General features: G+C 40.5%; 1 protein-coding gene across 1 annotated transcript; it reads right to left on the bottom strand.

The window, feature by feature from the left end:
• Positions 1-1,606: 1,606 nt before the first annotated feature.
• Positions 1,607-25,728, bottom strand: LOC149067877 (ras-related GTP-binding protein A-like). The gene is made up of 8 exons (XM_089252209.1): positions 25,639-25,728; positions 23,765-23,864; positions 21,829-21,959; positions 21,533-21,691; positions 19,958-20,053; positions 18,252-18,374; positions 5,858-6,065; positions 1,607-2,137 (listed from the first exon to the last, which is right to left on the bottom strand). Exons 1-8 carry the CDS (start codon positions 25,648-25,650, stop codon positions 2,040-2,042), a joined length of 927 nt encoding a protein of 308 aa, XP_089108335.1. The 5' UTR covers positions 25,651-25,728; the 3' UTR covers positions 1,607-2,039.
• Positions 25,729-25,937: the final 209 nt, after the last annotated feature.

Raw genomic sequence — 25,937 nt, 5'->3', positions numbered from 1 at the left:
GTTGCATGTGCGGATCAGTAGTAGTGGCACTTTCTAGGATCATGAAGGAGAAGTCTTCTAGAGTCTTGAATCAGAAAGTGACGCTTTCGACTACACACCATGTTGTTAAAAGGAAAGGGTTCCAAAGTGTCATGATTCAAAAATTATATAAAAATTTAAGTATATTTTCATCTCACCCAGAAATACACAAAAACAACAAAATTAGCGACGAGCTGCAAATATCACAACAGTTGGCTACTCATCGCCTCTTGTGCTTCTTGGCGATATAGTATCTATATAAAAAAAAAAGTTTTCTTTCTTCCAGCTTCTATATTCTATAAACCAGACATTCACACATTTCGCTTTTTTTCAATCTCTTTCTTTATCTGTGGTATACCTGATTATGTGCAGTTTGAATGACGTCACTCTAGGGTTGCGGGATTTTTAAATTCATTCTTTGCCTCAGTAAACTTTGCCCGTCTTCTTCTTCTTATCGGTCGTAGGTCCTCGGCTGTACTTCTACGACGATTTCAGGGCAAAATAACTGGGTTCTAAACTCCCCAAAGAAGAAAAACAACACTTTATTTCATTTACCATCCAACGTCCTCAGCGAAACCGTCATGTCCCTTCCGTACTCACTTTTTAGACTGTCCCTTTTTTCTTTCCCTCGCGACCGTCTGTTTCTCCCAAGCCTTCTTCCACTTCTTTTCTCCTGAACCTTACAGATAGGGCCGATCTCCCCTTTAAAAAGTCTCGCCACAGAGAGCAACAGACCTACAAACAGTACAAATTAAATCATAACACATCACCCACTTCACTTCTGAAATGTAGATGGCAGCACTGAAAAATCAAACACAACGCTACATAAGCGCTCAGACTGTTAGGTACACGCACAGTTACACTTCGGCCCAACTCACTAGGGATCATTCAAGTATTATGTCAGCATCGAGAGGGGGGGGGGGGTTTCGGATTTGCTGACTCTTGATGGCAGGGGGGGGTTTGAAGCTTGCTTACGTCATCAACCCACCCTTTTTGAAGATATGAAATATTCCAAGCTGCTGACGAAATTTTGCTGATAAGGGGGGGGGGGTCAAAAATGGCTAAAAAGCTGCTTACGTGATACTTGAATGGCCCCTTAGATAGTAAATCGCCAATAGATGGTGATAGACCTGAGTTGTGCTCTGTTTGAAAGAAAAGAAAGCAAGCCAAGGCCGCAACTAGGGTGGAGCAGGCGGGTCCAATGCCCCGGGTGCTGGACTGGAGGGGGCACGGAAATTACCTTTCAACTGCTCTCTCTGCATCACTCGGGGGGCGTTAAAATGCTTGCTTGCCCGGCTGTAAAAGTATCTAGTTGCGGCTCTGCTTACAGCTCGTATTGACGTTCAAAATATTAATAATTTCATTTGTTTTTTTGTGACCTTGGGACTTTTTCCTTGTGAGTGTAGTCGAGTATCCAAGCGTTATGGAGTAGCTCAGGCAGTGGCGACAGAACCTGGGATGCTGTGCGTGCTCGACCCCCCTCGGTAACCCTGTAGGCTCGAGCACCCACAGGTTTGAAACAATTCTGACGCCCCTGTGAGCTCAGAATCATCATGATTATGAGAGTAAAAAGCTATCACACATTCCGTTTTAAAAGAACATCATTTTTAATCAATAATAATAACAACAGTAAAATTAATCCATATTATATAATAAGTATTGGAGGTTTATGAAACTTTTACCACACAGGATTGTCTTAACACACAGGTGCATCCAGACATATGGCTCGGTGCTGGCTTCCCTTTCCGGATCGTATCAATTACTGATACTTTAATCATTGGCAGTGAATATGCAAATGGGGACTGCCTGGCGCTACCAACCTTGCAAGGGGACCTCAGAACATTACTATGCCAGAGAGCTGTTAGGACGGCCCTGAAGGAGATATACTGTTGTTGACATCACACATTTGAACTCTGAATATTACGTAGGGCGTTTCAATGTTCCGCTTAATGCCTGTTTATGTCGTTTTAATGTCATCTCAACCCAGTCTGCCAACATCGAAAGTAACGAAGAGTTTCTCCTCATTGACCAGCGAGGGATTGCTGCGGCTGTTTGACGCCTTCCAGTTTCTCGAAGTGCTTCCTGGCGCTCTTGATGTTCAATAGTGTCATTGCTGGAGCTGAAACAAACAGGGAACACGATCAGCGTACAGTTTGGGTAAAAAAAAAAATGATGTGGGTAGGTGACCGCTCACAGTCTTCTAGATCAATGGTTCTCAACCTGGGGCCATATGGCCCCCTTGCGGTACTGGGATATTCTAGGGGGGGGGCCACGGGAGAAAATCAGAAGAAAGGTGATCCACGACAGATGGTGAAGGGAGTCACAGAGAACTGTGAAGAGAAAAAAGCTTTAAAAGTGAAACATGGCTGAAAAAAATATTACTACTTTCAGAATTCATCAAATCCGTTCATAGAACCAGGGTCATCTTAACCCTTGGGTCTATGTGGGCATGACCCGGGTCTTCATGTCTATAATGGAGGGAGGGGGACTGCACTGTATGGGAATCTGGTACTGTGATTTTCATCTGTTACTTCCAGCTAAGGGCCGCCAGAGCAACGGTTGATGTGTTGGGAGGGTCGATTTATCGTGCATGTTCGTTGGATCGTACCGTATTTTACACATTGTTTTTTAACATATAATTTGACTCCTGGGAGAGATGATAATCCGCCATTTTTGAGTCCGTGCCTAGCCAGGATTCCAGAGATTGATCTGATTTATTAAAATTTCATTCATAATGAAAAAATAGAAAGTATCTCAATCTTTGATGAGGGGAGAGGGGGCCCTGGATAGGACAGGGGGGGCCACGAGAAAAAAATATGATCCATAGGGGGGCCATGAGCTGAAAAAGGTTAAGAAACACTGTTCTAGATCACCCTGTTTAATAATGGTTTCAACCTCCGTTACGCGTACCAGGAGGTACCTGAAAAATAGTCAGCAATAGGGTTAAGCAGCGGTTCTCAACCGGCGCTCGTATACCCTTTCCAGGAGCTCCGCGGCCGCTCGAGGAAAATAAAATGTGTCATTTAATTTGATGAATTAAACAAAACAAAACAAAAAACGCCTGCGGGGGCTCCGCCATAGAAATTATAAACCAAAAAAGGCTCCGCGAGTCAAAAAGGTTGAGAACCAGTTACTGCTGTAAAGGAACGAAAAGTATAAAACATTAATTTTGTGATACAATATTATAGCACAAGAGGTTTACGCAAGCTCCCTCCACATTTCTAGTACTCTCCAGCATTTCTTATATTCTTACGAGTAGGGTGACCATACGTCCCGTGTTATCCAGGACAGTCCCGACTTTTTTGCGAAAGCGACCCAGTTTTTCCCGTTTCTTACACGAAACTTGAATTTTTATTCTTTATTGAAGTCAAAGAAGGATGAAATTATTTTCCCATTCAAATTATATTATGATAATTACAATTCTAAATACGAATATTAATCTCTCGCATTTGTCTTGGTGAACGTTTTATTTCGTGGAATTCATTTAACTCCACTGCAATTTTCAGTAATGCTTTATTTCCCGCCATTTTGATTTTTCACGTAATTTCTTCAATATTTGGCAACTTTGTTTACTTTTGGCGTCATTTTAGGCGATAATTGGCGGTGTCCCGTATTTGGAATCCCAATTTCCCGTATTTTTTTCGAGGAAATATGGTCAGCCTACTTATGATTCACTGGGCGATCGTGTGGGTGGGCATCTTGCTTGACTCTCATCGTGACAATCCAAGCTCTAACCCCGCTGGCGGCTCGATTAAGTAACTGATCTATATTCTTAGTTTTATATCATACTAGCTGATACGGACGTCCCTGACAATTTCTCACCTTGTGGTTTATACTCACACTACCTATTTGTAATATTTATTTCTTTACTTTTTATTGTTCTTGTACCTGTTTTTGGGGTTTTTCCATAATTTTCATTCTGTTAGTGAACAATCGGCAATGTGATGTCTAATTTCATGGATGTATGCCTTGAGGACACCATGTTGTGCATTTACTTTGGGTTATGCCTAGGGTGACCATATTTCCTCGGGAGAAATACGGGAAATTGGGATTCCAAATACGGGAAAATACGGGACATCGCCAATTTTCGCCAAAAACAACGCCAAAACCAAACAAAGTTGCCAAATATTGTTGAAATTAAAGAAAAATCACAATGGTGGGAAATGATGCAAATTGCAGTGAATTACAATGTATTCCACGAAAGACAAACTTTCAAGGCAAATGTGGGAGATTAATATTTTCATATATAGTTGTAATTGTCGTAAAATAATATATGAGTTGAAAAATAATGTCAATCTTTGACTGCAATAAAGAATAAAAATTCAAGTTGGCTTCGTGTAAAATACGGGAAAAACCGGGACACTTCTGCCAAAAAGTCGGGACGGCCAAAAAAACAGAAAATACCGGGACTGTCCCGGGAAATACGGGACGTATGGTCACCCTAGTTATGCCACCTTCAAAAGTCACATATAATATCGCATACCTGAATAAAGATATGTTTAATGGTTTTCTGGATAAAGATATTTTTAAGGGTTTCTTCAACTTCGAGGAGTGAATGCAAGCCGGTCTCCCGTTTGAAAAAAAAGTCTTCCCAGGGAAAAAAATATCTTTAACATGATACTTACACAACGTGAAAGCTCAAGCATTTATACCTTCTTTACTTCAAAATAAATAAGGCAGATGGCAGCAACAGCTAGAATACGAAGCAAGTTCACAATTCTGCCAACATTCAAATTCTCTATGTAATTTATCGATACGACCCATGGAAGGTTATTTGTATCCCTTTGGGTCGGAAAGTGTTCGTTTTTATAATTTTTTTTTTTGTCTGTTTTGTCCATTGTGCTATTTGTTCAAATAAAAAAAATAAATAAATATGTTAGAGGCCACACTAATACTCAGAACACACATTCCAGCATGTATAGGCTGACCATATTTCCTAGAGGGAAATACAGGAAAATACGGGACATTGCCAATTATCGCCAAAAATGACGCCAAAACCGAACAAAGTTGCCAAATATTGCTGAAATTACGGAAAAATCACAATGGCGGGAAATGAAGCATTACTGCATATTGCAGTGGATTAAAATGAATTCCACGAAAGAAAAACGTTCACGAAGACATATGTGGGAGATTAATATTCTTATTTATAGTTGTAATTATCATAATATAATTTATGAATTGAAAAATAGTTTCAATCTTTGACTTTAATAAAGAATAAAAATTCAAGTGGGCTTCGTGTAAAATACGGGAAAAACCGGGACACTTTTGCCAAAAAGTCGGGACGGCCAAAAAAAACAGAAAATACCGGGACTGCCCCGGGAAATACGGGACGTATGGTCACCCAAAGCATGTACCGATTCGTTATAAATTCCCCAAAGAGATATTTATACAATGTGCATGTACGGTTAAGTAGTAGTAGCAGCATTTCTTATGACATGCAAGCTTCCTACGCGTGCACACATGCCTTTTATTATTTTCTAGAGATTCCCGCAGCCTCCTACGTGTTTGTAGAGATATGCGTGCTTATCGTCTTATACATTTTTAGGGAGATGCGAGCCTCCTACGTGTTTCTAGGGGGGCACACCCGTCTCTCCCACATTTCCAGGAGGACCCGAGTAGTGTTTCTGAAGATATAAAAATGTTCCTTTTCCACATTACAAGGAAGACGTCAACCTCCTACGCATTTCTAAGAGCTCGCTCATTTCTAGTGGGATGCAAGTGAGTGTCCCACGTGTTTGAAGCGAGGAATATACGCCCGCTTTTACATTTCTAGGGGGTACGCAAGGGGAACCACTGCAGCATACAAAATGAAAACGATCCATCGAAATTATATACTTACTGATATTAGGGTCGGAAATGACGACCATCACGTAAGTATTCGGGGTGAACGCGTCGACGTACGAAGAGAAGCCTCCGTTCGAGAGCTGCATGCTTTGGAAATGGGCCGCGAGCTTGCTACAGCTCAGCTTGAACTGTTTTATGATGTTGGAGATCTTTTCGAACCTGTGAATGTCTTGGTGGTCCCTTCTCTGGACGTGCGATATCACCTGAAACATAGAACAACAATAAAAGCATCTATATTAGGAGCATTGGATTTTTTACTCCTTACAAATGCAAAGATCATAAAAGGATAATTCGCCTGACGTGATCGTTGACTAGATTGTATTTTCACTTTTGCGGCGGAAGGACCATTCTGGTCATGCTGTGCCAAACCAATGACAGCTTAGAACACAAATGCGTACTATAAAAACTAAAATGGCTGCATAAATATAATGTAAATATGGTATATACAGTAAAACCTCGTTAAGTCGTCACCCCGGTTAAGTCGTCATTTTTCTTCAGGCCCTTCCAGCTCTCATAGACCACAATGTTATTAAACCCTCGTCGCTAATTCCGGTTAAGTCGTCACTATGAAAAAGTTTGAGAAAGAGGAACAGACTATTTTTATGGCTCCCCATTAAAAAAAGAGCTTGTTAACAGCATCGCCATATGCTTAAAAGTCGCCATAAAATCCTATAAATCCAAACGGAACAGTTTAAGTAACGAAAGTTACGCTTGGGAAGTTCATTTGCCAACTAAGGTTTTTGGAACGTTGGGGCGACTGTTCAAGCTAGATCTCATTTCTGCCTGGGCTCCATTGGAGGAAACTGGACAAACCGCGAGACACCCAAGCTCTGACACAAGAAGCAACGTTGAGGTCTACTTTTCCCTGCCCAGGGCCCCTCCACCAAGTCAAAAGTGTTCGAGATTACTTTGTAGTTGCATCATGAAGTACTGATGAAGAATTAAAATACTAAAAATTAAATTTGATGTATATGTAAAATTAATGTGCAATAGAGAGTTCTGTTATGAAGAAAAGCTATCTATTCTAACAGTTGCTCTGTTAGTCTAAATTTAAAAATTACTAGTATAAATCAAAGTGTACAGTACATTTCACCACAATAATTTAAGCAATAAAAGATAGAAAAAGATAAAATATTGTTACTTTGATTCATACTTTAATAAATGTGATATTACTTTAAATTTATACGATTTTCATAACATTGCACATTAAAACTGACGGAACTCCTCTTAAGTCGTCACTCCGCTTAAGCCGTCATAATTTTTTAGATAACTTGAGGTGACGACTTATCGAGGTTTTACTGTATATAATGTATCAGAGTTAACAGAACGTCCTGTAAGTCGTAATTCCGTCTTCATCTCATCAGTCGTTCTCGTAAAGTATGGTTTCAATTTAAAAAAATGCTCAAAATGTGTTCGAAAATCACCCTGTACGTGTTTTTAGAGTGAAAATATAGTGTGTCGCGAAATAAAAAGTCTAAACTTTCATACGGCCACCACCGTCTTGTAACTTCAAGAAAGAAAGTTGATGTCCTGTCTCTTCTGAGCCCAACAAAATAAATTTCACGTTTCTAAAGTGCAATATTGGCTGAGATATCAATGACCCGCAGCTGGGTAGGCTACCATACGAAGGTTTTTCAACAACTGGCTGTTGCGAAGATATATTTTGGAAAGAGAGAAAATTCAACTGCCCCTGCGGGGAATCGAACCCACGTCCTTTCACTTTCCGGGTGAACGCCCTAGACCAGTGGTTCTCAACCTTTTTTTTGTCCATGGCCCCCTTTCAACCATTTCTCATTCCTGTGGCCCCCCCCCCTCTTGCGAACTTTTTTTTTTTTTTGCATAAAAACATAAATAAAACATTCCATAAAACATAATTTTCTACTTCCCCCCCCCCCGTTTTCCCATTAGAAGATAGCTATTGGTATAGGTATAGGCTAGGTATAGTGACGGACTCGCGATGCGAGGATCCGGGTTCGAACCCCACAGTGGTGGTCGGCTGAAGTTGGTTTCCTGTGGTTCCCAACTTCAAGGCGCAAATGCGAGCCGATCTCCCCGTTAAAAAGTCTCGCCACAGAGAGCAACAGTCCTACAACGATAAATCATTCAATCATAACACTTCACTCGTAGTTAGAAAAACTGGTGGCAGATGGCAGCACTACACTTAACAAGCATTACAGAGAAACAAACAACTTCACGTCAGGTTTCACTACATGCGCACGCACCTTCCTGCATGTGCCGATTCGTTGGGGGTTCCGTGGGTGCATGTGTGGTGTAGCAGTAGTAGGTAGGGCCTCCAAAAAATGGCTCGGGGATCCATGATGTTGTTAAGTCAGCCACCTCGTTGGGCAATTTGCCTGTTGTGGCGTTGTATTTGTATTGTATTGTATTGTATTGTATTATTAAAAAATTGTCTGAAGTATATAAATACTTTTGAATTTAATTTGATTAATTTTTAATTTATGAAAATAACGAAAGAGCAAAATGAACGTAATAGAATACGGTAAAAAAAAATTGAATAAATTATTCTCAGTCAATGGTAAATTCTGCGCTTGAAGACTTCAAATTAGTTTATTTTTGTGTAAAAGATTATGGTTTCATTGAGAAAATGTCAGTTGTAGATTCTCCAAAATACGCATTCTTATAATGGTAAAAATCGCAAAAAGTGGTAGCAAGCAGTTTTGTTAATTTTATTCTCTTCGTGCGGATAAAAGTAGTAATGAGGGAGTACATACACACACACACAAATGAATCACAATTGAAAAGTTCAACCTTCCACATCGTTTTCAACGATTATACATGTATCAAGGATATAGGTTTATGTTGTAGCCCATACTATGAATTTAAAAAAATGAACTGAAATACGTGTTAAAAATTTTTAAATAATTTTTCGAAACATTCATACTCCAGAGAAATCATGCACGCAGTCAGGGCCGGTTTAACCATTAAGCAAAATAAGCACGTGCTTAGGGCATCAGTACAAAAGGGGGCACCACAAAAATACATCATATGGTATTTTTTTTTAATGAACGTTTTTTTTCAACATCCATCATCCGATAGAAGATCCTAAAATTTAAAGAACACTTGATTGTTATACACTGCTGGCCACCGTGAATACAACACCCTGAAGGAAGCATGCAAATAATATGAAATTTACAACATGCATTAGCGGAGGTGAGATATGCAAATGATTAGAATTTCAGCGCAGACGCACATCACGCGCGCCTGTGGCGCCACTTCAAAGCGCTATTTAAGGCTTGGAGATTTCGACGATTTGAAGTACGGCAATTGTGTTTTTCTTGTGGTTTTTTCAAAAAAAACGATCATCTTTTGATCAAGTATCCGAGTTCGACAGAGGAAGGATAGTGGCCTACCGAGATTGTGGATTATCTTTCAGGGAAATCGGTAGTCGTGTTGGACGAAACCAAACAACTGTAATGCGGATATGTGATCGTTGGATGCAGGAGGGTACGACGGACTGACGTGTTCGATCGCATCCACCTCAGTGCACCACTTCACGTGATGACAGGCGTATTGTGCGTATGGCAGTGACGGATCGCTCAGCCACATCACGAACCATAGCACAGCACATTCAGTCTGTACCGCATCATCCAGTGTCTGCGCGTACCATTCGACGCCGTTTACAGCAGAATGGTCTGTCCGCGAGACGTCCATTGCTTCGTCTACCCTTGACGCAGAACCACAGACGTCTCCGCCGCCAATGGTGCGATGAAAGAAGGATGTGGACGGCACAATGGAATGAAATTGTCTTTACTGACGAGTCACGCTTCTGTCTGCAACACCACGATGGTCGGATTCGAGTCTGGAGAGAGGATGCTGAACCGCTGCGTTATGCACCGCCACACTGGTCCTGCACCGGGTATTATGGTATGGGGCGGTATTGGATATCACTCTCGCACTCCTCTAGTACGCATTGCCGGTACTTTAAAAAGCCAGCGCTACATCTCCAAGGTGTTGGAGCCAGTTGTCCTTCCTTACCTTCAGGGCTTGCCCACAGCCATATTTCAACAGGATAATGCGTGACCACACGTGGCACGCATTGTCCAAAGGTTCTTCGTCAATCGCCAGATTGAATTGCTTCCCTGGCCAGCTCGCTCACCGGTAGAAAACATGTGGTCCATGGTTGCTCAACGATTGACCCAGATTACATCCCCAGCTGCCACACCAGATCAACTTTGGCAACGCGTGGAAGCTGCTTGGTCTGCTGTACCCCAAGAACACATCCAAAGTCTCTTTGAATCAATGCCGAGGCGTGTGGCAGCGGTGATCTCCAACAATGGCGGCTACTCTGGCTACTGATTTTGGCAGGAACCACACTTCACAGAAGTCTATAAATTTAATCATTTGATGCTTGGTCAACATGTTATCTACAAAATAAATATTGTTGCGATATCTCTTGTCTTTCTTGGTGTTGCAATTTGGGTGGCCAGCAGTGTAGTTAAAGATCATTATCACAAAAAAAAGAGGATGGCACGAAAGACGAGAAACTAATAATATTGCAAACTAGACTTCACACACATTATTGCTCAGTTTTTCGATTAGCATTTTACAATTTTCATAAAGTACGCCCAGGGCTGTCTTAACATTATCATAGGCCCACATACAAAGCTATTTTTCTGAGAGAGGCACTACTACATAGCCAAAAATTCCTACTTACCTATTTGCATATTTACTCTTGAAAATCGGAACCAGGTCTAATTGACACCCCGGAGGAGTGCCCGGATGGGCCCCGTGCAGTAAACCAAGTTCTGCAGAATAAGGACGTGATTTTTGTGGGTCATTAATAGATCAACTGTGTAGTTTGATCCATAGAAGTAAAAGAAATGCTACCAGGTGAAAATTACAAACTTGAGAATGCATCTAAGGGGCCGTTCAAGTATTACGTCATCATCGATGGGGGGGGGGTTCCGATTTGCTGACTTTTGATGACAAGGGAGGAGGGGGGGGTGTTTGGATAATGCTTACGTCATCAACCACCCTTTATGAAAATATGAGTTAGGATTCAAAGGGGCAGAGCTGATGACGAAATTTTGCTGACAAGGAGGGGGGGGGGTAAGGGTTCAAAAATGGCTAAAAATTTGCTTACGTAATACTTGAACGGCCCCTAAAAAGAAAAAATACCCAATAACGGTCATTCGTCAGAAATAAGATACCTACTGGCAGGGCAACTGGATACTTGGTTAGCCGGGGGCATCTGTCGCGTGGCCGGCTAAAAGTATCATGTACATAGATGACTTGGTATATACTAATATTCATGTAATAAAAATCCAGGGGGGTTTTTGGGGTCGGGTCTTGGGGGTTCGGGTGGGGGCGCTCCGGGCTTGTGGGCCCCTCCCGGTGGTTGGATGGCTGCCTGGGGGGGGGAATGCTGCTGTAGATCGCAGAACACCCTGAAGACCAGCCCTTGCAGCTGTGGTCTTAGTCAGAGGGTTGGGGGTGCCGGGGCCGGGGCGTCCCGGACACTCTCGGGGGGGGGGGGGCGCCTCGGCCCGGCACCCCTGATCCTCTCGCCCAGCGCGACCCAACCCGCATGGGTAAAAGGCTTATATCCCGGGAGGGACAGAGCCTGGGTCGTGTCTGGTCTGTCGGGGCAACTACTCATTTAGGCACCCCCCCCCCCGTAATGCTGAAGGATAGGTTGAATGGTTAAATTCGCGCCCCCTTTTGTGATGCGTCTGGAGTACCAGACCAGCCTGCTCTCTCCCCCCCCCCCCATTACTTGCGGCCCTGCCTGTTGATAATATTATGGCCATTCTAAGATTCAATGGTTTCTCCTTGGAGTGTTGGTACAGCCTTTAATTCATCTACCGTTCGTCGTAGTGGTATGGTTCTAATTTTAAAAATTCTCAAAATGTGACCAGAAATCACCCTGTACGACTTCTGAGGATGAAAATACAGTGTACACAAAATGAAAAATGAAGATTTTTATACGATATCCACAACCCCCCCCCCCCCGTCCTCTAACTTCCAATTAGAAAATTGCTGCCCAACAACATGTTTTTAACTGCATTATTCCCTGAGATATTTAAATTCAAAAATGGGAGACAGGTCCGGGCTTAGGAGAATTTTGCGGCCCAATGTAAAAACAATTTTTGGGGCTCCGTATGAAACTTTTTTTATGTAGTTGCTCCCCGACTTACAAACTTTTCGAGTTACGGAAGTAAATCTTGAAGGGGAATTTTTTGTTTTTTCTATTACTCTCATTTTTTCATTATTTCAGGAACGCGTTGATAGTCTGGATCGTAATCAAACACGATCCATTGAGAGGGAATGACTAAATTATTAATAATAATTAGCGAGTGGTCCACCTGCTGACACTTCATCGTAGCTCGAACCGTATTGAACAGACATCAGTTTTTTGTCGTATTTAAAGCGTTTCATCATCATCTCTTTATCAAATATACGTTGCAATTCGATAACTTTGATCATTTTCCGAATCTTTTATTGCTGTTTTTGTTTAATTAACGTAAATCAATAGAAGTAAAGGAATCAAGTACTGGAATTCCATGACCCCCCACAAGAGTGGGGGCTGACAGACAGAATCGTCTTAAGAGTATCATGGGCTTCCGAGCCAAGGGATTTTTTGGAGGCCCTACCTGAAAAATTCTCGAAAAATTCAACTACGTCTCGTTTTTCTGATTCACCTCTTCTCTCGAGGACCTTCGGGTATTGCCCAGGTGGGGGGGGGGGAAGCATGCGTTAAGACGGCACTGCCTAAGGTTCGCACCAGGCGTCCTCCTTTCTCAGTTATGAATCTGGTAACCCTATCTGAAGAGCACATTATCCGTATTCTCACTTATTTGTTCGATCATCCATATTGTCCGAATGTTTTTGTGGAAAGAAATAATTATTTTTTTATACATAAAATCGATTGTTGCAAATGTACGAATTTTGTTACCGAAATTTTCGTCTCATAAAAAAAAATTTTATGCCAAAAAATATAACAAAGAACTTTCCCTATCTCTCTTTCATCATCGCATGAGTTGCCTGAAATTTCGAGATTAAATGGCAGCACCGACAGTATATAAATCAACCCTCCGGAGAGAGTATGACGTCAGCGGTCTCCGCCTTGGCAGTACTGTGAGAACGGTGTCCCCCAACATCTTTCTTCGGAACATCACGTGACTCGGTGAAAACAAACACGATCCTCCGTCAGTGCCGTCTTAACGCATGGGCTCACCCGGGCACGGCCCGGGGGCTTCAAGAGAAAAGGGGCCTCACAAAAACGCGATCTGGTAAAACTTTTCTAGAATTTACCATGTAGGGCCTCAGAAAAATCGCATGGCCCGGGGGCACATGATGGTCTTAAGACGGTCCTGTTCCCCCGTTATTTTCTTATGGCATAAATAGGAGTTTAAACCGATAACAATAAATTAAAAAATAATTTCAGCATGGTCGAGATAATTCCAAAATTAATGAAAGTTATAATTTCAGCATTAAAGAAAGATAATTTCAGCATTAAAGAAAGATAATTTCAACATCAATCGAAGAAAATATTCTAGAATTAATGTAAGAGATAATTACAGCATTGATAAAAGTGATAATTCCAAAATTAATGAAAGTTATAATGATGAAATTAATGAGAGATAATAATGAAATTAATGAAAGAGATAATAAAGTTAATGAAAGAGATAATTCCAGCATTAATGAAAGAAACAAATCCAGAATTGATGAAGGAGAATTCAAGCGATTATGAAAGAAATTATTCCACATTAATGAAAGAAATTATTCCACATTAATGAAAGAAATGATTCTCCAGTATTAATGAAATAAATAACTTAATCTTTTTTCACCTTTAGATGAGTTCTCTATCCTTTTTTTTATATCTTTAAACCCCAATATTTAGAGACCGAACTGTACATTTCTATGGGCAAATTGCCAGGCGGGAAGTTTGTTTTCACGGAGTCACGTGATTTCTTTGCATTTGATGTCGCTGCAGTCGCGGTGGCTGGATGCTCCCGCCAGTAATACAATCTCTGTCGTCTGCTTCTCTCCAGGTTACTTGTTTTGGGGCGTCTCCTTGTGTCCTGAAAAAATAACTGAACTGGCAGTTCTAACTTCCAGTTCTGTTTGTGAGCTTAGCTTGTAGGGAACCCAACAAACCGACTTCTTCTTGTCTGTCGTCTGCTCATTACGAGGCTCTTTGTTTTGAACGTCTCCTTATGCTCTAATGAAATAGCCGAACTTACAGTTTAAATTTCCAGTTCAGTTTATCAGCTTTGTTTATAAGTAGGCTGACCATATTTCCTCGAGAGAAATACGGGACATCGGGATTCCAAATACGGGAAAATATGGGACTTCGCCAATTATCGCCAAAAACGACGCCAAAACCAAACAAAGTTGCCAAATATTGTTGAAATTACGGAAAAATCACAATGCCGGGAAATGATGCATTACTGCAAATTGCAGTGGATTAAAATGTATTCCACGGAAAAAAAACGTTTACCAAGGCAAATGTGGGAGATTAATATCCCATATATAGTTGTAACTATCATAAAATAATTTGAGTTGATAAATAATTTCAATCTTCGACTTTAATAAAGAATAAAAATTCAAGTAGGCTTCGTGTGAAATACGGGAAAAACCGGGACACTTTTTCCAAAAAGTCGGGACGGCCAAAAAAAGAGAAAATACCGGGACTGTCCACGACCACCTAGATAACCACCTAGGTTATATAGGAGGTCGTGGACTGTCCCGGGAAATACGGGACGTATGGTCACCCTATTTATAAGGAACTGAGCCGAATAAACGATATAGTTTTCACTTTAAACTTCATCATCACCACATGAGCCAATTTTAAATTTAACATTAGATGGCAGCACATTACTATTAAAGAGGAGTGTGGGAAAATTCACTTTTTACGATCTCACCTGTCTGCTTGTATGGAGGTCCTTTGTTTTGGATGTCGCCTTGGGTCTTGAAAAAATAACTAAACTGGAAGTTTGATCTTTCAGGTCAGTTTATAAGCTTTGTTTATAAGGAGCAAAGCTGAATGAAGGATTTAGTTTTTTTATACCTGAGCTTCGCCATCACCACATAAGGCACTTCTAATTTCGAAAGTAGGTAGCAGCACCAACAATATTTTTAAAAATGAATGCCTTAAAGTATTCTAGAATATTAAATATTAATTTTAATTCCCTTAAAACTGTGTTAGTGCCATTGTGAATTCGCTGCAAATGCTACAAGGCAAAAAAAAAAAATAAACTGCTTTAGCGGACGGCGTAAAATTTCGAGTCAGCCGGTATATACAGGTGTTGTCATTGCGTAACGCAGTGACAAAACTGTTCTGATTCATTATCAGGATTTCAAGCCCACCGGATAATATAAATAATCAGATTTTCAAATAAGAAAATTATCAGTTTGTTGACTTCAATTCTGTGGTGTTTGGTCAGAACATGATAACTCCAAAATCACAGTTTTGAGATATAAGCATTTTTCATTGTCATTTAAAAATCAAAAATAAAGCATACACACTAATACAAATTTTTATATCATACATTCAGCATGTTTTTTAGCCGTACGCACGTATTTGTGCATTTATCTCACTTCTAATTAGTTATAATTAGCAAGACTTACTTTTAGATCAAAAAGCCATTTTTTTGTAGATATCATGTTCTGACCAAACACCACAGAATTTCGATACGGTGAAAATCTGATATTTCGTTGGATGACAAGCTGCCTTCAAGTGGCTTTTTGGTTCATAATGTGGTCGCTCTCTCGCAGGCGAACGAAGCAACGTGCGTGTTGGCTTAAACACAACACAATATTTCACATAACAGTCTGTACTATGTATATTTAATGTATAGGGCGCATAGGTAACGGGGCATATGACATTTTACTGGCGAACCATTGGTCCTAGAGGCGTACTTCCAGTTGGAAAAAGCACCCGCATAATGTGTAGTACTCAGATATTTGATTCATGTTGCCAGTTATTAAAATAAAAATGTTAACTTTTTATGCGGACACTTTTTCCCGGTCTCCAACAAAAACATTCATCGTTTCTAAGTGCAATATTCACTGAGATATTCGAAGAAAGTTGGAAAAAAAAAATCATTAAATGCGAGGAAACCATTCTACCCGCATTTAATGTTCTTTGGCACACGGGGATGGTATAAAAAGTTTTTTTTAAATTTTATTTTATAACTATACAACCCTTTACAACATGAATGATTTATCTGAGTTGGACACGTGATTTGGATACTTTTTCTAGTTTGGATACTTTTGCTGGCATGTCTTTAAGACTAACGGCTCGCCAGTAAAGTGCCATACGCCCTGTTGCCCATGTAGTCTGCATATACACGTAAAAAAAAATAGTTTGAGGCGAAATACAGTCGACTCTCGTTTTAACGAATACCGTTATAACGCAAAAAAATATCGTTTTAACGAAAACTTTTCTAATCCTCCGGATAAGTTTACATAGGAACAATATAAAAATCTGAAATTCCTTTGTAACGAAATTTCTTTATTACTCCGGTCTCTTGGAGTTCATTATAATGGGGTTTGACTGTATTCCCACCAAAAAAAATCTGATATTTGTTCTTGCAGGATTACTACTACTTCACCAAACACCAACTCCGGCCATATCGCTATATTGCAATTTACTGCCATTAGTGAGATGGGTTGGAAGTGAAGGCGCTGTCGATCGGTGGTCGCCTCGAGTTCATTAGGGAAAATATCTTATCTATATCCTCCCTTGGATTCGAACCCGGGACCCTGACAACAACCTTCACGATGGTAGACGAGCATCTTACCACCATGCTACTCGGGCACTTCTCGCAGGATAGGAAAATTGCATTGAAATTATTTGGGATGTTGCAGGCCAGCAGCAGGCTTACGTAGTAGGGCAGTTAATAGGAAGCATTACAGTATAGATAAAAAAAAAACTTTAAAGATGTGGTGTCAATTTTAGAAGAAGTCCCAATACATTTTCTGCTTGGATTGCACATAGAAACCAATCAGCAAACCAAATGACGTTAAGACCGCCTTAAATATGTTTAAAATCACGTTTTTCCTGTTAAATTGAAAGGAATGACATATAAACACTTGCGATTGAGACACAACAGCAAATTTATGCAATTACAGTTTCTTAAGTTATACAGCAATGTAGTTTTAAAAAAATTAATTTCGCGGGTATTTTTCCCCATGTATAATTTGGTCTCTTGGAGTTCGTTATAACTGAATTCGACTTTATTTCTTTTCAACAGAGACAATGGATTGGCACCCCCTTTCAAAATTCATAAAAAATACCCCAGAGCAATCATTCTCTATTCGATTTTTATAAATATATTCCCCATCAGACCACTCAGTGCCGGTTGAAGATGGCTTTGTTCTAAACTAAATGGCTATCCGTCTGTAATTGCATGAAAACGATGGGGGTTTTTTTTACAAGCTTTCATTTTTCACCCATCTATTTCTTGGATTGCATTTACTACCAGCACTGAAAAAAATGTCAATGAATGGTCAACAAATCTTTGTCTGCTTTCTTTATGGCAGCCCTCTTTGAATGAAAAGTCTTCGAACACACACAACTTTCTGTCTTTACAGTTACTCCATTTTGCTTTAAACCTCTTCTATAGTTTGTGTCAGGGCCTACTGTCACCCACAAGTCGTAAACCCACCGAGATTACATGAACCACTTTTTTTATTTCCTTCCTCATGTTAATGTTACATGAATAGCGGAAAAATTTTCGAAAAATATATTCTATGCATTTTGTTTGAAATTAATTTTTTTTTAGTCAGAGTGACTAAAAAAAATTTCATTCCACAAACTTCTTCGTGGCCCCCGTATCAGTAGCCGTGGCTCCCCTTTTGCCAGATTTTCACCCGTGGCCCCCCCTGGATTATCCTAGGGCCCCCCTGAGGCCATATGGCCCCTCGGTTGAGAACCACTGCCCTAGACCACTAGACTACAGAGGCACCGAATCTCTCAATCTTTCCTTGGAGCTCGTGTACAATGTCCTCGTGTGAGGAGTTCTATTAAAATGTACGTGTTGATCCGCTGGATACTGAGTCTTCTATCAGTTGCCAGACTTTAGTATCCCCGTGTGAGAAGCCCTTAAGGTTTAAGTTTCGCTACGAGTAACCAATGTAAATTTGGAGATAAGATTTCGTGACCTTGGTAAATCAGTTAGCCGCAGCCAGTAGGGTTTTTACAACCTCGGGAACAGACAATGATAATGGCTGTAGCTCATGCGTTCTAGTCCGTCTTCAAAATTCGAGGGCCATTAAAAAAAGACTAACGAAATGCTAAAATAATTTGCTGTACATATACATATCCTGTAGAATATTTGGGAGTTTCATTTTTCTTACAAACATCACTGTTTATACAGAGAAAGATTATAGTATCAAAGTGTAAAAAAGGGAAAACTCACAAGGAACGTGGCTCTCTCGAACAACAAGACTTCATCTGCTTCAATGATATCAGCAAAACGCTTCAGATTGTGCTCGAGCTGCTGGATGTTTGGTATGAGCTTGTAGACTATCGAAGACCATGCCTGTGGTAGGAAATCAACGAATCTTCATTGACGCAAATGAGAAATACATGTTATATGGGGGGGGGGGCGTTCAACTATTACGTAAGCAAATTTTTAGTCATTTCTGACCCCCTCCCTTGTCAGCAAAGTTTCGTCAGCAGTGCCTCCTAACTCATATTGGTGGGATCAGAAACGTACGCGGGAGGGGGTTCGTGCGCACTCTCCCCCCCCCCCCGCAGACGAAAAAAAATTAATTTTTAATGCAAAACTTTTTTTTTAAATTTAAATTTTCGAAAGAAAGTACCTTTATATAGTTATTATAATCTATTTCTGTAAATTTCAATGCTATTTGAAGGGTAAGAGCTCAAAATTTCTCTTCAAGAAATTTATTGCGACCCACCTTTTAAGCCATACATGGTAGACTCGGGATCCAAATGTGGCCCTGAAGGTTATCTGATGTGGCTTGCCTCCCATCGAACTCAATTTTATAAAAATGAACTAAGCGTCACATTTCAAAATCACTTGAATGACCCGTGGCACAATTCCAGGGCATTCAAGTGGCCCGTGGCACATTTTCAGATCACTTAAGTAACAAGCGACACAGTTCCAGAACACTTAAACGATCCGTGGCACATTTAGAGATCCCTTGAGTGACACGTGGCACAGTTTTAGAGAACTTTAGCGGCCCCCAGTGCGGTTCTACATCACTCAAGTTACCCGCGGAACATTCCCCGATCACTTAATTGATTTGTGGTATAATTACGGATCACTGGAGTGATGCGTGGCACAGTTCAAAAGCACTTAAGCGGCCCTGAGACATTTCCAGAGCACTTGAAGGATCCGTGAAACATTTAGAGATCTCAAAAGTGGCGCTGTAGAGGACTTATCAACAGGGAAAATCGATAGTTATTGGGCTCCTCCCTTGTCACCTTAAAATCCCCCCCCCCTTGTAACCAAAAGTCAGCAAATCGGAAATTCCCCCCCCCCCCATCAATGCTGACGTAATACTTGAATGACCCCCTATTGTACGGATAATGAAGGTTATTTATATAGCCATACAACTTCTCTCGAGTCAAACTAACTATTTTCTACTCAGACACGGGAGAGTCCTGTCAATAGAAGCACAAATAGTGGGGAGGCAAGTTGCGGTAAAATGCCGATTCCCAGTCGAGTCTGAAGAGAAGAGTCGGTGCACATTCAATTGGGATTGCTTCAGCACGAAATCACATTGTGAAAATTGGTAATGATGCTAACATGAACTCTGTGGCACATGACCATTCACTATATAAGTAGAGGAAGTGGGTGCAAGAGCGTTTGGAGTCACAACCTTACGCATCGGAAACCAGCCCGAACATGAAATGCGAAAATGCAATAGTGCATTTATATGGCGTCAGAAATATATGATGCTAATCCACAAGGAGATTTCGGTACGCTGTAATGAAAATCGGGAGGGAATTCGTGGATTTGAAAAATGCATTATTCCAGGTGTTGAAATGACACCGTGCGCAAAGTACGCTTAAAGCCTATTATTAGTAAAAAACATGCTTGAGAAGTTTGGGTTGGAATATTCATAATGTATGCATATGTTTCCATCACAAACTTACCTTGTACAGAGTTTCGTCCCAAATGGATGTCCGGAAACAGATGCACTCTAGCGGCAGAGACCGTTTCTTTATGTCCTTTTCTCTGTCGTTGAATACCTGTAAAAGATGTTGAAGAACTATTTCCACTTTATTTTTTAAAGGCATGTTTCGGCAACACGGAACGGAGCAGTAAAATAATGCATTCGTACATAAATACAAACAGAGGCGTACGCAGAGAGTGGCACAGGGAGCCGAGTCTCGCGTCAGTCAAGGGTGACTCAGAATTATCAGGGAATTGCAGCTTTAATGAACATTTCATAACCTTGGTAAAGTATATCATACGCACCCAGACTGTTATAGGTAAACTTCCGGCACAACTCACTAAGTAGTAAATTGCCCATGGCGATAGACCTGAGTTGCGCTCGGTTGGAGAAAGAGAAAAAAAAAATTTTGGTATACCATGGAAGACTGTCTTTGGGATGTATTCCATCATAACCTTAGCTGTTGGAAAAAGTTTCGTAACCTTGCAGAGGCGCCGACATGAAGAAAACATTAAAGGGGCTGAAACTTGCTGGTCGTCCCGTATATACGGGACTCAAGCACGTACGCTGGAGAGGGAAGGTGTATTGCATTTTTTTTCCCAGAAATTATTAGGAGGGGGGCGGGGGTCAGCCTCTTTATCCCCTCTTATTGGAGGACTCAAATGGCTTCAGCTCCTAGATTCCGGCGCCTTTGCAAACTTGGTATACCAGGGATGACCCCGTCTTTAGTAAACATTTCATAGCTTTCATAATTTCTGAATTCTAACATTATATGCGATTCTAAGATATATTTCTATCTACCGTATTATCTACAGTATTTTAAGGACAGCTTTTTCATCCACCTTGTTGAACATTTTGCCCGTTGTGGCCTTTGTATTCGTATTATAACCTTAGTGTACCATTGGATTGGATTTCGGTTTTATTGACGCGAGGACCAATGAGATCAAACTACTCCAAAACAAATGACCACGATTAAAAATAGGATGAAACTTGTTCTTGTCATATCAAGAAAGTAAAAGTACGTGTGATTAAAAAATAATGACGTAAATTGTAAAAAAACTACAATTTGTTGTAAAAACTAGTGTATCATTGACTCATGGTTGTGGGAAACGTTGAATAACCTTCATATATCAGTAACTCACAGTTGAGTAAAGTTCCATAACCTTAGCGTATTGGTGAAGGACTTCTTTGGAAGACCTTGTTGGCAGAAAAGTTTCATAACGTTGGTGTATCAGGGATTCATGACTGTGGGAAAGGTTCCATAACCTTGGTATATCATGGTCTCGTTAAGCGCTGTATCGATGCCACTGAACAGTACATTGAACTTTGCAAAGACATTGTTTTGGACACTTACATTTGATAATAATTTCAACATTGTAACCTTCGTTGAACGTGAATAAGAAGCGCGCTTTCACAAACCTGTCAGACTTCATCATTGACGATCGATCATGCGCTGCCTAAGGGCAATGACATTCGATTCCATGAAAGACAGCCATCGTTCGGACACATCTTTGACTAATAGTACATTGTGACAGTGAAGGAAGATAAGACTCACTTTGTCACGCTGGTCTTCCTGGATGAGATCCATCTTGTGAATGAGACAGAAAATCTTCGCGTCGGGCGAGCTCTGCAAGATGGCTTCCAGGCAAGACTGGTAGTAGTGCATGTCTTTCTCCAGCTCTCGAGATTCGACATCGAAGACGTATATCAAAACCTGCGAACGAAGGAAAAATGAAACATAAATTGTTTCGTAAGGAGAGTCTCCATTATATTATGACCTGAGACCAGCAAATGTCTCCTGATGAGACATTGAAAACGATTTCTGCCAAACACAGTATAAGATATTGTTACCTCGACGTTTCTGAATATGTTATCCCTTTGGCTCGCGAAGTAGTTTTCCATGAACGCTTCCTGTCCACCACAATCCCAGATATTCAACACCAGATTCCCCAGAAATCGCACGTGCGAATGCTCCACATCAACTGCGGGAAAAAAGAATGTATGTCAGTCTCACACCAACGCTTTTGTTGCAATGCAATCTCAACGCACTCTCTCCACTTAGTTTCATTATCAAGCTCATCATCACTCTATTAATTACTCATTTCTCGGAAACAAAGCCTCACGTTGATGACACACAACGCACGCAACACATTCCGACATGCTACATTTCGTTAGAAATTCCCCCAGAAGAATGTTTACGAGGTGCATGTTCGGTTTAGTAGGAGTAATACAATAATAGATGGATTCATGAAGTCATATTACACGAATTTCAATTCTGATAATAGGCATGAACGGCATGAAGCATGCAATTGCCAGAGCGTTTGATAGCAGTGAAGACGCGTTTAGAAACATTAATTTGATCTTGCATTGACATTGAACATTCCGTCCCACTTGCTTCCTCGAACAAGACAGTTTTTTAAATAATCCTGCCAGTGACCACTTCTCAATCCTCCGAGAAGTGATGCATCGCCGCTGGCAGGATCATTGGAACAATCAAATAAATAATAAACTACATGCCATCAAGCCCACACTTGGCCATTGGCATTCGAGCTGCAGGACCAACCGAAAGGAGGAAGTTCTGCTTGCCCGGTTACGCATAGGACACAGTCGCATCACGCAATCATATTTGTTATTACGAGAGAGTCAACCGCAGTGCCCTCATTGTCAAAGTCCATTGGCCATTGTTCACGCTTTTACTTGTTCACATCATCGTCATCATTTTACGACCGCTTTTGGTCAAAGTCATCTTTCACTTTGTGACATTTTATCTGACCATTGCGATGCATCTCGCATTTTTAAATTCATTAAAGCCATTGGTTTTTATAAAAAATTATAGTTTTTTACAATTCATGTCATTGTTTTACGTTTCATGTCATTGTTTTACGTTTCATGTTTCTTTTTATCATGCGCTTTTTTTAATTTTTTGACATGACAAAAGGACAATCTTCTTTTTTTATAATCATTTGTTTTGGCGCAGTTTGACCAAATTGGTCCTTTCGCCAATAAACGTAAAATCCAATCCAATCCAACAATCTGTAAATCTAGCCAAGTTGGCCGACCAACGCCGATGTTGTCGATGACGTACACGAAAGATATTGGATCGTACGAGAAAGAAACACGTCACGAATATTTGCGCTTGTTCGAGACGTTTCTTTTTCCTCTAATCACCGAGATTCATATCAAATGTAGAAAAAAAATCTTGCGTGTTGTGTAAACAGAAGCGGATTTTGGTCGATTGAGGCTCCGGCCGCTGAAGGTAATATTGGGCCCTTAAATTAGAAAAAAAAGTGTAAAGTTGGTGTTTTGCGGAGCCCTCCAGAAGTCGGGGCCCGATGCACGCAAACGTTGAATCCGCCTTTGTCTGTAAATAAATTTGTGGTGTCTCGCTTTAGGATCTTCGTTCCTTTACTCATATTGAGGGTTCGAGGAGAAATAATCCGAAACAGTACTTAACGTTCTGCGTGGCATCGGGTGCTGCTATTTATGTTTCGAATCCCGAGTAAAGTGTAAAGATTGAATATTTGTACTGTTGTGGGGGGTCTATTACTATATGCGGCGTGACCAGCTCACAATCGCGCCTCGAAGTTGGGAAACCAAATTCAGTCCAAAACACACATTGTCGCTATTGGACATTTCCATTAGGATGTTGGGGTGGGGGTAGTTAAAATCCTCACATCCTCCATTGCTGAAATCGAGTCACCAACATTTCATTAGAACAGAAAAAAAAGTCTGCATAAAAATAACAATAAAATCTATTTTTGTTTAAAAGAGAAAGTAGAAAACTCACTTGTAGCACCCAAACGCCTCGTATCACGAGCAATGTAATTGGCAAATATTATCGACCTCATGCTCGTCTTACCAGCAGAATTTTTTCCCATCAAGAGAACCTGCAACACATGAAACTTTCGTATCAGACAGTCTATCCATAAAGCGGAAATTCTGAATCCCTTTACGTCCACGGAACCCTTGAGAGTTAGATTAGAATTTAAAACTTCCTACGCATATCTTAAAGCGCGCTCATTTCTTATACATACGCACGGGAAAGCACAAGGCTAATGCATTTCCAGGTACAGTCGAGTCTCGTATGCATTTCTAAGACTTCCCTGACTTCTTAATATTCTCGGGCAAAGTTAATCTGCTCTTCCACATCCGTAAGCGTTTTACGCATTCCCCCTGCACATATAACTTGTGGCATGCATATCTTGAAGTACGCAGACATCCCCCGCTCATCTTGGAGTGCGCAAGCATTAAACGCGTATCTTAAACCGGCGCCAAGTGATTCTGAGTTGCACAAAATCGGTTTTATGTGGGTGTTAAGCGAAATCGACCATTTAAACAGCCCGTGCTGTGCTGGCTTTTCCTCAAACGTGGTTATTTCTTGCGACAGTTGAAGCTGTGTAGCGTTGCGGGTATGCATACAGCATTAGACGCATCACACGCATATCTTGAATGCATCCTACGTAAATTTTGGAGTACGCACGCATTCGGGGCTCATCATGCAGTACATAAACATCCTACGCACATATAGGGCGATTAAGAAAAGATGGGAAAAAACTTTAAGAGGTGACAGTACACAAAAAAGGGTCTTTTACTTTTACTGTAAATTTAGTAATTGTGGAAATGTTTCTTTTTGAAAATTAGCCCCTCAAGTAAACATTGGTAATTGGAGTGTTTCCTCCAATATAACATCACTAGCTATAATACCCGGCGCTGCCCGGGTTACTTCAATGAGGCTTTTTGGATCATGCGATATCTCCCTCTTGCTTTGAAGGACATGCAAACCGTGTCTAAGTTAACCAATATGGCGACTTCCTGCGCGAACCATGAAATACAGAAATCTAAATTTAAAGAAACATAGAAATGAATACTTTTTTCATTTTTTAAGGGGAGTTAAGTATTGCGATTCCCCCCTTGAACTTCAAGTTATCCATATCTGTCTGTTTCTGCTTCCAAAAATGCTTAGTTAAAGCTGTGGAATATCTTCGATGTACTTTACGGGCCTGTAATTAATTTTAAAACATCAGTAGGTCCGGCTAATTACTTCATATTTAATCCCCTGGGCTTCGTATATCTCTAAGCGAACTCAATGTGTTTTAGAAATCGAGAATTCAATACAATTTTTAAAATTATTAATGTGACAGAAAACCCCATAAAATTTCCGCATTTCTACAGTAAAATCGGCAATTTTAACACTGATTTCTATGAGGATCACCCTTTTCCTGACCCTCAAAGCGATGGTGATGATGATTATGGCGTCTATTCAAAAAGCCTCATTACTGAGAGTATTGAAAATGTGGCAAACCGTTATAAAGGCATAAACTATTATACATATACTAACAGGATTAAGAAGTGACAAACCGTTGTAAAGGCATATGCACGTCTGAAACGCATTGCTAGGAAACCACGGTAACCAAAGTAAACGTTCGGAAAGTGATTGTTGAGGCCCAAAAAACCATTGTTCCCCGACAGTTTTTCGCCCATTTCGGGCACTTGCCCTGCTCTGAACAAATTTTAAAATAGCCTATCGGGTCTCATTTGGTATATATGCCAAATTTGGCGACGATCGATCTAAAATTGTAGATTTGTATAGAGAACACAGACACAAAATCAATTTTATATATGTATATAGATTGAACTCTGGAAAGGAAAAAGAAAACAAACCTTTTTCTTCATCTTGGTTTATTCACGAAAATGCACTCGACCCCTGTTCAAAGAGAGAAAACAAATAAACGCTGTCAAAATATTCCACGCAGACCCGCTGTTCCACTTATATCACGAAAAATTGCTGCGAGATAAGCATGCTGATTATAATGTTATCTCGTGCTATTGTTCGTATGTGTGTTCTGGAGGTCTTTGAGAGAAGGGCGGACGCGAAACGTCAGCTAATAACAAAGAAAAAAGGAAATTTTCCTGCGGTTTATATTTTCAAACAAACAAAACAGAATCGACATTTTGAGCAA

Source organism: Pholcus phalangioides, unplaced genomic scaffold (genome assembly GCF_987345545.1).
Source record: "Pholcus phalangioides strain wild (caught in Gottingen) unplaced genomic scaffold, Ppha-v1.0 ptg000028l_1, whole genome shotgun sequence".
Classification (NCBI taxonomy): Eukaryota; Metazoa; Arthropoda; class Arachnida; order Araneae; family Pholcidae; genus Pholcus; species Pholcus phalangioides.
This window is presented reverse-complemented; position numbering and strand designations above follow the sequence as displayed.

Bases quoted from the DNA above. Each gene is read 5' to 3' on its own strand.
- LOC149067877 (XM_089252209.1), bottom strand. The intron at 21,692-21,828 runs GTAACAATATCT...CTTCGTTCGCAG, and splicing joins ACATATTCAGAAACGTCGAG to GTTTTGATATACGTCTTCGA. The intron at 6,066-18,251 runs GTGAGTTTTCCC...TCTATGTTTCAG, and splicing joins TCGAGAGAGCCACGTTCCTT to GTGATATCGCACGTCCAGAG.